This window comes from Podarcis raffonei, chromosome 2 (assembly GCF_027172205.1).
Source record: "Podarcis raffonei isolate rPodRaf1 chromosome 2, rPodRaf1.pri, whole genome shotgun sequence".
Classification (NCBI taxonomy): Eukaryota; Metazoa; Chordata; class Lepidosauria; order Squamata; family Lacertidae; genus Podarcis; species Podarcis raffonei.
Genome location: NC_070603.1, coordinates 81,134,023 through 81,144,865, shown reverse-complemented (window position 1 = coordinate 81,144,865; position 10,843 = coordinate 81,134,023). Strand labels below are relative to the sequence as shown.

At 48.1% G+C, this 10,843-nt stretch overlaps 1 protein-coding gene across 19 annotated transcripts in view; it reads left to right on the top strand.

Annotated features, from left to right (window-relative positions):
- Window positions 1–452: 452 nt before the first annotated feature.
- The window catches only part of WNK2 (WNK lysine deficient protein kinase 2), a 112,894-nt gene continuing 102,503 nt past the window's right edge, over window positions 453–10,843 (top strand). For 7 of the 19 annotated variants that reach the window (XM_053377783.1, XM_053377772.1, XM_053377770.1 and 4 more), the window contains exons 1-2: window positions 455–1,061; window positions 2,264–3,190. In XM_053377783.1, coding sequence (XP_053233758.1) covers window positions 2,291–3,190 — 900 coding nt within the window. In that variant the 5' untranslated portion in view covers window positions 455–1,061; window positions 2,264–2,290. Of the gene's footprint in view, window positions 1,062–1,556; window positions 1,666–2,263; window positions 3,191–10,843 lie in introns of those variants that run through there. The other 12 variants (XM_053377777.1, XM_053377776.1, XM_053377785.1 and 9 more) reach the window with 5 other exon arrangements.

Below are 10,843 nucleotides of genomic sequence, written 5' to 3'. Positions count from 1 at the left end.
GCGTCCTCCTCCTCCTCCCGACTTCACCCCGCCATTTTTTTCAGTCTGTCCCCAATCCCCCCCCCCGCATCCCCTGTTGCCTTTCCACTCGCAGGACTAAACCCGCGCCTTGGCATCGCCTGCTCGTCACGACCCGCCCTCTCCAGGCCTCCCTCAGCTCCGCGCGGTGGCCGCTTCAGCCCAGACGCGTGCGCGCGCGCACACACGCACGCACGCCCTCACCCCCCCATTGCCCCCATCGCTTTACAGCCCCACGGGAGGGCAAGGGTCAGCACGGGCTGCGGCTCGGGCAGAAGGCATGCGCAAACAGTTGCCACCAGCGAACTGGAAGCGAAGCGACAAGAAGGCTATTTTATAAGAAGCAGCAACAGCGAAATAGGCAACCGCGCTGTGGGGAGAGGGAGGCGGTGTGTGTGTGTGTGTGTGTGCCGTCGGGACGTGCTCTCCGCCGCTGAGGAGGGGGAGCCGAGCCGGCGCTCTCCTCATTCCCCGGTGACACGAGGCGGGTCTAGCAGGGGGCCACCTCCTCCCAGCCCTTCTCATTGGCTGCTCGGCGATGCCCGTGGCTCCCGGCCCGTCCGTTAAATGGGACGCTCATTAGAGAGCAGTTTCCATTGACAAAAGCGCCGAGGGGGGGAAAGAGGAAAAGAGGACGCGCTCGAGGGGCGCATGGGCAAGCGCGGGCCGAGGTTTCCTGCACGCTGGCTTCGGCGAGGCGGCAGCAAGGGAGAGAGCAGCCGCGCTCTTTCGCCTGAGGTGGATTATTCTTGTTTCTTTTCCTCAGCGCCTGGCCGGTGGCTCGCCGGAGCTCTCCCCTGAGACGACGTTAGGACGTCGCCGCGAAGCCGAGAGGATCCCCGGCGGAGGGGGCTGCGAGAAGACCAGGCTGCCCGGCGGAGGGGAGGCGGGGGCTGCAGAGCCCGGCCTGTGAGGGCGGCGGCGGGCGCGCGTCTTGCAGGGGCTCCATGACTGGGAACGGAAGAATCGAGCCGTCCCTCTGCCACCCTCCCGCCCCCAACCTCCATGGGCGGCAGTGAAGATGGGGGCCCCCTCTCCTCCTGGTAAGTCACCCCCTCCGCGCGAGGAACCTGTCTTGTTGTTAGCTCTGCCTGCTTGCCTGCCTGCCTGCCTTCTCTCCCTTCCCGGGCTGCGCAGGTGAGCAGCTCCATTGTGCAGCCGAGGCACCTGCTTCCTCCAGCCGCCCGCCGCCGCCACCCTCTTCTTTGGCGTGGTCTGGCACTTGACGTCGGTCGCCGCCTGCTTTACAAGGGACGCCGCCGCAGCCCCTCGCCTCCCCCTCAGCCCGGCTCGCTGCGGCTGCCTCGATTGTGCGCCCTGCCCGCGCTGGCGCTGCTGCTGCTGCGCGCTATTATCTAAGCGGCGGCTTCTCTCGCAGAGCTGGGCAGGGCGAAAGACCAGCCCCGTCCTCGTGCTCATTTGACGACGGCGACGCTGCCTGTCTTTTTACCGCTCGAAGCTTGCGGCGAGGGGTTGTCGGGGAGCGGCAGGTCCGGTCGGGGCTTCCCGCTGGGCGAGCTTCGCCTTGGCTGCTCGCATCCCGCCCTCCTCTCCCATTTTCCAGCCTCAATATGGCTTTCCACCGAGGAGCTGCAGTATGACTGAAGTGGGCAAAAGGGGGCGGGGGAGGCGGAAGCCCGGGGTGAGGTGAGAGCGCGTGAGCGGCCCAGGGGGGTCTCGAAGGCTCTGCGTGGGCGCGTCGCGGCGGAGGGAGAGGCGAGAGGGGAAGCCCGGCTGGAGACTTTGGGCAGAGGGGGGCGGGGATGGCGGGGGGGGGGAGCTGGGCGACGGAGACTGCGCTCTGCTCTTTAAAGGGACGGATAACGTGGAGTTGCAGAAGCGTCTGAGCGGCTCGTGGCTGAAAGGCACTGGCTAGGATTTGGGGGCGGGGGAGCGAGGTTGGAACCGGGATCCTGGCTAAGGAAAGGGGCGAGCCATTGACTCGAGTTGCCCGGGAGGGACCTGCAGTTGGAGACAACCCCTAGCAAAATTCCTCGGAGAGTCCCTGTCTCTCCATCATTCTGCCTCTCGGGAGCTTTTGCATTTGATGCTCCTTCCAGCGCTCCTCACGCCTTCGAGCGTGGAGAGAGGCTGTCAGGAGATCCTCTCCGGAGTTGCGCCCTGCGTGTCTGGCTGGGGGCGGCGGCGATTCCCCTCTTGCAGGTGTCCGCCTCCTCCTCCTGGTCCCTCGCCAGGTGGGGCCCGCAGCCTCCTCAACGCGCTCTTTCTCTCTTTCGCCTGGCAGGTGGCTGGGCTGAGCTTCCTCGGAAGGATGCACCGTGATGACTCCCACCGAGCGGCGGCGGCACGAGCACCGTCGACGGCCGCGGCGGCCCCGCCACCTCCTTCTCCTCTAGCGGCAGCTGCCGAGAGCTCAGCTGTAATGGAAACTGGGGGCGAGGCCAGGACAGCACCTCCGCTGCGGGGAGGCGAGGTTGGAGCTGCTGTCGCTGCAGAACGCGCCGGCTTCCCAGCGGCTGCCGCGGCTGCTGCCTTCGCTCCTGCGGGTGGAAAGGGTATGAATATTGATGGAGCAGGCGGCGGCGGCGGCGGCGGCAGCGCGTCGGGCATGGACCCTGCTGCAGTGCCGCGAGGAGGCCGGCCCGCGGCCCCCGCCCCTTTCCTGCGAGTGCCTTACGCCAAGGATCCCAAAGCAGCCCACCAGCGCTTCCTGCGGAGGAGCGTGGTGGACTCCGACCAGGAGGAGCCCACCTTCGAGCCGCCCGAGCCGCAGCAGCCGCAGCAGAAGAAGATCATCCTCTTCTCCAAAACCAGGAGGATAATCGCCGAGAGGGTGAAAGCAGGGCAGAGGCCGGTGGTGGAAGAGGCGCAGCCCGGGGAGCAGCCCGCCGAGCCGGCCAAAGCGGCCGCCGCCCCGGAGGGTCTTCCTAGTTCAGCAGCGGTAGCAGCAGCAGCCGAGGAGCCGAAGGAGAGGAGCGGCAAGGAGGATGCAGAGAAGAAAGAGGCAGCGGAATCTCTCAAGGAGCAGAGCAAGTCCAAGAAAGAGGAGGCGGAGGATGAGGAGGAAGAGGCCGACATGAAGGCGGTGGCCACCTCCCCCGATGGCAGATTTCTAAAGTTTGATATCGAGCTCGGAAGAGGGTCTTTCAAAACAGTCTACAAGGGGCTGGACACGGAGACCTGGGTGGAAGTGGCTTGGTGCGAACTCCAGGTAAGTGGCAGGAACTATCCGAATGACTTTTTTTTGGGGGGGGGAGGTGTGTGCGCTAAATGCCCTGTAAGCTGAGGACAGGGTGCAGGAGAGAGTGTCAGCTAAAAAAGCTTTGTTGGAATCGTCTCTACAGCTTATCTTGTTCCTGGGCTAACTATAGCTCCAGTGTTTTCATTGGTTCCGGCCCTTCCCCCACATCATATGCATGCACGCTCCTCCCAGGTTTAACTCTCTCAGCCCTGTGATTTGCCAAGGGCAAGGTGCCTCTAGTGTAAACTAGAATTTAAAAAAATAAGCTGCTCAGCAAATGTCAAGAAGGGCCTCCAAAGGGTTAAAACGTTCCTGGACCAGTTGCATTGTAGGCTACTAGAGTCTGAACTAAATATTCCACAAAATGTAGTCCTTAATCACAGCAAAATACTTTCAATTTATCTTGGAAGAATGTACAGTAATTGCTTGAAGCAGTTGTGTTACAATGCTTGTGTGAGTGTTAAAGGCACCACAGGACTGTTTCTTGGTTTTACAGCAGCAGGCTTTGTCTTACTTTACTTGTAGACAATACCACAGGCAGGGTTATTCTATGGAGTTTGAATAAGAAGCAGATTCCATTGGGTCTAACAGGTTTTACTCAAGGAAGTTTGCATAGGTGATTACTTACAGTGGGAGTAATCGCAGATGGCCATAGGATTGTACTGTTTATTATGAAGGTCTTTTAAATGTCCTGAATGAATTGGAAAATGGAAATATTAATGTTACTTTGGCTCAATATGAGCATTTATCTAACTGAAGGATCTGATTTGTTATTAAACACAGTAGTGTCATCTGTTCCCTCCTGCTAAAAAAGTCTTTCTGTTTAACTTAAAAAGGGAATCATAACTGTGGCTAACATTTATTTGTCAAAAGTCACGTAAATTATGTGGCAGGATACTGAAATGACTTTTGAACCTCACTTCCCTTTCTAAAACAGAATAGACTTTCCCCTTTTTGCTCTATGTCTTTATTCATAATAGACCTTTATCTTCTCTACCACACATGCTCAAGTGAGAAAAAGCATCTATGATCTTTACAGTCCACTTCTCTTTTCCCTTCTCTATTTTTGTTGCATATTATATTTATGATATGGCTGTGGGAATTTGTCATAATTCACATTTTTGTTTTTGTTTTGTTTGTGAAGCTGTTTTGCAGAAATAGTCTTCATGGGGTCTTGGAACAATGGTTGATTAATAGGACAAAATAGCTGCTTCAAATACCTTTTGCAAAGTTGCAGCCAACAAGGAATGCATACTTTTCATTAAACTATGATAGGATAATGACTGGTTGTTACCTCTTTCTAATCACTTAGGATATTCTGTATTCTGTGATATTTCGTGCAGCAGGCCTGTAATGTTGAATTATAAAATGGATGCTGACCAGTTTGTGTATGGGTATCAGAATGAGACCCCCCCCCCTTTTTAAAGACCCTTCTGTTTGTAGGGGTCAGATTGTAAACTGAATCTAAAGTGTTATGTCCTGCAACATTAGACTTGATTGAGCTACTTATAATGGAACAAATTGCAATAATGTTGAAGCTTTTGTGCAACTGGAGACTAGTAGGAGAGCAAGCACATGAATTAGTAACAGAAGTAGATGCCATTGTTGAAAGAAAGCTATGTATATTTATAGGGCTGTATCCAACTGAGTTCTAGACCCACTGGAATGACTGGACCTAAGTTATGCCTATTAACTGCAGCTCATCTACTCTGAGTAGGACTAGCATTGGTTACCACCCCATGTATTGTTGGCTCTGCTTTATCACCAAAGTCTTAAGGCAGCATCCTTTATCCATTTTAGGTTTATGAGAGAGGGAAGAAGTATTATCAAATCCAGTTTAGCATTTAATTGTTCCAGTTACAAATACGAGTGCTATAATGTAGCTTGTCTGGAGTCAGTCATGACTTTGGTAGTTTTATAAAATCATCTGTTTAAAAAAATTCCATAATAGCAGCCTATGCATTTGCAAATATTTAAACCTATGGCTATCCAGTTTAATAGAGTGCAACAAAGTTGCAGTGTTAAAAAAGAGAGAGGAAAACCCATCTCTTTGTTCACTTTCTAATCACATTATTCATAACTTCTGTGTTATCTCAAGTAATCCCCCCGTACTGTATTAAAAAGTCCCATCTTTATATTTCCTATGTAAATAGCATGGATCAATACCCCTAACCATTTTGGTCACCCTTTCTGTACCTTCTTTCTGTTAGGCCAATGACATCTTTAGGGGTTAAATCCATCCCCCAGGCATTCTACCTTCCCTGCCCCCGCTTAGTATATCCCTGATCCCAATCACCAGGAGTTCCTTTTGGAGCAAATGAACCTTTTCTTGTACTACTCTAGTAAGGTGTGTTGTCCACATTTTGAAAAGATGAGTTGGCGAAGCTCATCTGAAAACAAGAAATTGAGTCTTTAGTGTCATCGATGCAGTCCTGTGGCATGCCACTAGATATTCAGCTGGCACCTTCTGTTTTAAACTTTAAATGCCTGCTGAACACTTCTCTATGCTGCCAAGCTTATGTAAGCAATTACGAAAACACATTTCTGTAATGGTTGGTTAATGATATTTTGTTTACAATTTTTACATTGTAAAAAAAACCCATAACTTTTTAAATTGTATATAGTTTCTGTTGTAAACTGCTTTGATTATGATCTAGCAGTATATATGTATTTTTATAAAGATACTGTATCGATAAACCCCAACAATTTGCAATTACCAACTGCACCCAGACTGCCAAGTACCCACTGGGATTGCCTTACAACTATTGTTCAAAGCATCCTCTTTTTAAAAAAAGAAGTATATATTTTAGGATGTATGTATGAAACAGGATGTGGGTGGCACTGTGGATTAAGCCACAGAGCCTAGGGCTTGCCGATCAGAAGGTTGGCGGTTCGAATCTCTGCGATGGAGTGAGCTCCTGTTGCTCAGTCCCTGCTCCTGCCCACCTAGCAATTCGAAAGCACGTCAAAGTGCAAGTAGATAAATAGGTACCACTCCGGCGGGAAGGTAAATGGCGTTTCTGTGCGCTGCTCTGGTTCGCCAGAAGCGGCTTAGTCATGCTGGCCACATGACCAGGAAGCTGTACGCCGGCTCCCTCGGCCAGTAAAGCGAGATGAGCGCCGCAACCCTAGAGTCATCTGCGACTGGACCTAAAGGTCAGGGGTCCCTTTACCTTTACCTTTATGTATGAAACAGAGAGAAATCACTCAGTGTTGGGAAACGCTATCTGTCCTGTTGTGTATTGAATTGTGAATGTGCTAAGAGTTTCTTCACTTTGATTGGATGTCAAATATAAATATAATCCGACCAGGACTCTGCAGTCATCATCTGGGGCCCTTCTTGGTGTGCCTCATTCACAAAAGGTCCAGACCATGGCAACATGAGAATGGGCCTTTTCTGCAGCAGCTCCCCATTTGTGGAATGCTCTCACCAGGGAGGTTCACCTGGCACATTCATTATACATCTTTAGGCGCCAGGTAAAAACATTCTTCTTCAACCAGGTCTTTGGCTGATTAATATTCTATGGCAGGGTTCCCCAAACTTGGGTCTCCAGCTGTTGTTGCACCACATTCCTATAATTTCCATCATTCCTAGCTACCAGGACCAGTGGTCAGGGCTAATGGGAATTGCAGTCAAAAAACAGCAGGAGGCTGAAGTTTGGGAAACCTTGTTCTCCACTCTTTTAAATGTGTTTGTGCAAGAGGTCTTGTTGTTTTGTTTTAGTTATTTATTTTGTACTTCTGTCCTGTATCTTTAATCTTGTGGACGGGCCTGAGGTCTTCGAATGAAGAGCTGTGTATAAATTTAAACAACAGTAATAATGGTAATAACAATAAATAATATCATGCTCATGGGAATGAGCCTAGGTTACTCTTGGGTTCTACACTCACTCTTCATTAGAAGAATTTGCTCCCATTTTTAGCTTAACTGTGATTTGTCATTATATCCAAACCTGGAACTGTTGTTGGTTTTAAATATGATTTAGCTGAACAAGCTAGGGCAACCTTCCCAGCCCAGTCCCACCTGGCAATGCCAATGATTTTGTAAATCATGGTTTGAAGTTGGCAGCTCTGGAAGTTGAGAATAGAGCACTTGAGCTCCTGTGCTCATTCCTGTAGTAGTGCCAAACAGTGGTTTAGTGTTGTGTCCGAATGCAAGTCTTAGAGCCTGATACGTGAAGTTCCAATAATGAAGAGGAGTGACAGTTACAGGATTGTATCTAATGTTAGCCCTACATTCAGAAGACCCTTTGAAATTAATGGTGACTGCTAACTTAATTCTGTTAATTTCAGGGGGTCTTCTGAGAGTATATCTTAGTTGGCTACAACCAAGACTTTTTAAAAGGATTTTATTTCTGTGTTTACCAATCAGAGTATTTTTACAATTTTTTAAAAAAGAACTTAAGCGGTTATAATTCAGTAAGCTGAACAATCCCTCTACATACTAGAAAGTTGAATAATATTACTGAACTCATGTAGGAGGATGGAAAGACCCTTCACAAAGTCTCAAATGTATCAAATGTCTATCCTCCTGTCTGGGGCCAGCACCAGGCTTTAACAGGCCCTCAGCATGATGCCACGAGACCCCTGCTAGGCACTTCTGCTATCCCTGCCACAGTTTCTCTCTCACACACTCTTACCGGCACTGGCTGCCATTCATTTTACTCAGTGTCTCCCCCCCCGAGACATGCTGACCCACCAGGCAGTGGCATTTTGCGTGAGAACTGAGCTGCTTGTTGGTTCTTTGGTGGTGGCTGTCATGTTAGGTCCAGCGAAATAAAGTTTCTAAAGTACGATTCCGAGCACAATTCAAAGTGTTGGTGCTGACCTTTAAAGCCCTAAATGGCCTCGGCACAGCTCCGAGGGCCTTCTGGCGGTTCCCTCACTGCGAGATGTGAGGTTACAGGCAACCAGGCAGAGGGCCTTCTCAGTAGTGGTGCCCGCCCTGTGGAACGCCCTCCCATTAGATGTCAAAGAAATAAACAACTATCTGACTGTTAGAAAACATCTGAAGGCAGTCTGTTTAGGGAAGTTTTTAATATTTGATGTTTTATTCTGTTTTTAATCTGTTGGGAGCCACCCAGAGTGGCTGGGAAAACCCAGCTGGATGGGCGGAGTATAAATAATAAATGAATATTATTATTATTCCCCATGGTATTAAGATAAAACCTGAAGTTCACAGTCATGTCTGTCTGTATCTCTCTGTGTAATGCACATGGCTGGAAATAATACATTTGCATGAACATATTGCAGTGTTACAGAATTGTGTGAAATATTCTTTCATGTAGCTGAAGAAGTGTAATGTGTGAAACAGCGTTCAGATTTCTGTTGACAAATGAAATGGTTGAAACTAAAGAAGGCATGTGATGACTGTGTATCTTGGCGTGAACTCACCATGTCAGAATATATCTCCAGCTATTTGTTTGAATGAAGCAAATAGCCAAGAACTTCCATTTAGATGGGGTTTTGTGTATAGTTGGGTTATGTAATCTTTTAAGGGCATGTTCAAAACCATGATTGTAAAAGGACAGATCTGTACTCTTTCTTTGGCTGGCATTTCTATCGTCTTTATTTAGAATAGTTGGAATGTTTCTATGTATATCTTGCAAACTGCTTTAGCTTTTTCTGGTGGAGGAACACACTATGTTCTCAGTAATAAAAAATGAAAGATAGTGTGGGGGGGGGGATACTCCCTGTCTTGCCTTCTGTTATACAAAGAAATCTATTTAATTTATTTAAGAATAAAAATATTATCACAGAAATCTCTTTATGTTGCTGCTCTTAATATGTCGGCACTTCCTTCTTGGAGGTAGGGTGGGAGACAATGAAAGAAATAGCAAATATTTCTAATTCTATTGAACTGGGGGTGAGCACAGGAACCCAAATGATGAGAGTTTTTCAGCACATTGCAAGCTTTCAGGAACTAGGCTAGCTGGCAGGGATCTACTCCGTTGTGATTTAGGGCAACAGGGTTGGATCTGTGGGATCTATGCAGTATCTGATTCAGAGTGAGGCAAGGGAAGTTAAGAGTTGTGGTCCAAGGAATAATTTATGTGCTGAGGCAAAGAAGCCAGGAAAGCTATGGAAGAATGGGCTGGTAGGTGGTGGTTTAGTGAAGGATTGGCATAACATGGTTCTCTTCTAAACATGAGCAAAAGAGTAATGGGACGACGGTGACACTGAATATACATATTTATGCCCGATATCCAGCAGAAAATACCCATGGACAAATATTGTTTGTGGGATTTGGAACTGAGCTACAGAAAGTGAGCCTCTGTTGTCCAACATGCAGAGTCATAAAAACGACACGCGCATGCCTGCATGGTTTGATAGAGATGAAGTGCCATTAGCCATCATATATACTAATGGAGAAGTTTCGGTTGCATGCCATATAATGCTGCAGAAGAAAACCTCCAAGCGGATGAAGAAAATAGAACCAGCTATCACTATAGGGTCAGGGTCATCATTTTCTTCATCCACATGGATTAATCTGCATAGCATTGAATTTAAATATTTTAATCAACTTACATGATAGCTTCAACAAATGCAGGTGGTTGATCCCCTTCAAACTATTTGGGCATGCACTTGTGGGTTTTAGTTCTGCATCCATGGTCCTGTGGGTTGCACAGTAGAGGCTCACTGTGTGCAGCTCAATTCATTGGATGGCACAGTGGTCCCATTTGCTTCTCCTTAATCATGTTCATGGGAGCTCCATCTTTGGCTTGAGCAAATCCATGATTGGTATTTACCCCCCTCTTTCTCCCCCTCTTCCTCTTCCTCAACATTTTCTGCTTCTCTCCTTCACTTGTCACACCTTCGGTGACCTCACTAAGGAATTGGAGTGGGTGTTCCAATATCCCTACCTAAAACCAGTTAGCTGTAGAAGCAAAGAGCACTAATCCCCTTCAATCAAGAGCTTTAGCTCAGATATGAATGCCAACTGTGTACTGTATTATTTTAAACTTTTAAACTGTCATGGCAAACTGTTACGGCACTGAGTGATACTTTAGGTAGCTTGATTTGGGGTTAGTCCTTCGTATCATCATCAGATTGTTTGTTTGTTTGTAATAACACAGGAAGATGATCTCTACAAGTTGGTACAAATTTAATCAAAGTTTCTTTATGAGTCAGGGGGGCAGGTCAAGGACTGCTACCCTACATTCTAGCATATGATCATTCAGTGGTCCATTTTGGAGCTGCTACAATGTTTGCAAGATGTTTAAATAGCCAAACCTTCCATTACTAATGAGAGAGATATCTCAGCATGAGCCCTTTGCAAGCTTGCTTCTATCTGGTCTGCATATGAAATTCTGGTGTTTATGTGAGCATGGAGCTTTGAGAATGTGGGGGTGGAAATGAACTACAGGAATGAGGTCCTTTAAAAATTATGTAATGAAAGGAGAGTGCTTGCTTGCAGAAAAAACTATTTATCAAGGACCTGCACTAGAATTTCAGCTATTGATTTCATGATAGATGCCGGGGATAGGTGCATCTACGGTACCTTTCTTGACCCACTCCTGAAGCTTTATGACTGCTTTATTTTCCAGATATTTGTTTTTTGTTGGGGGAGTGGAGGTAGAAGCACAGTAAATACCTAAAATAATATAGTACACAGTAAATGCC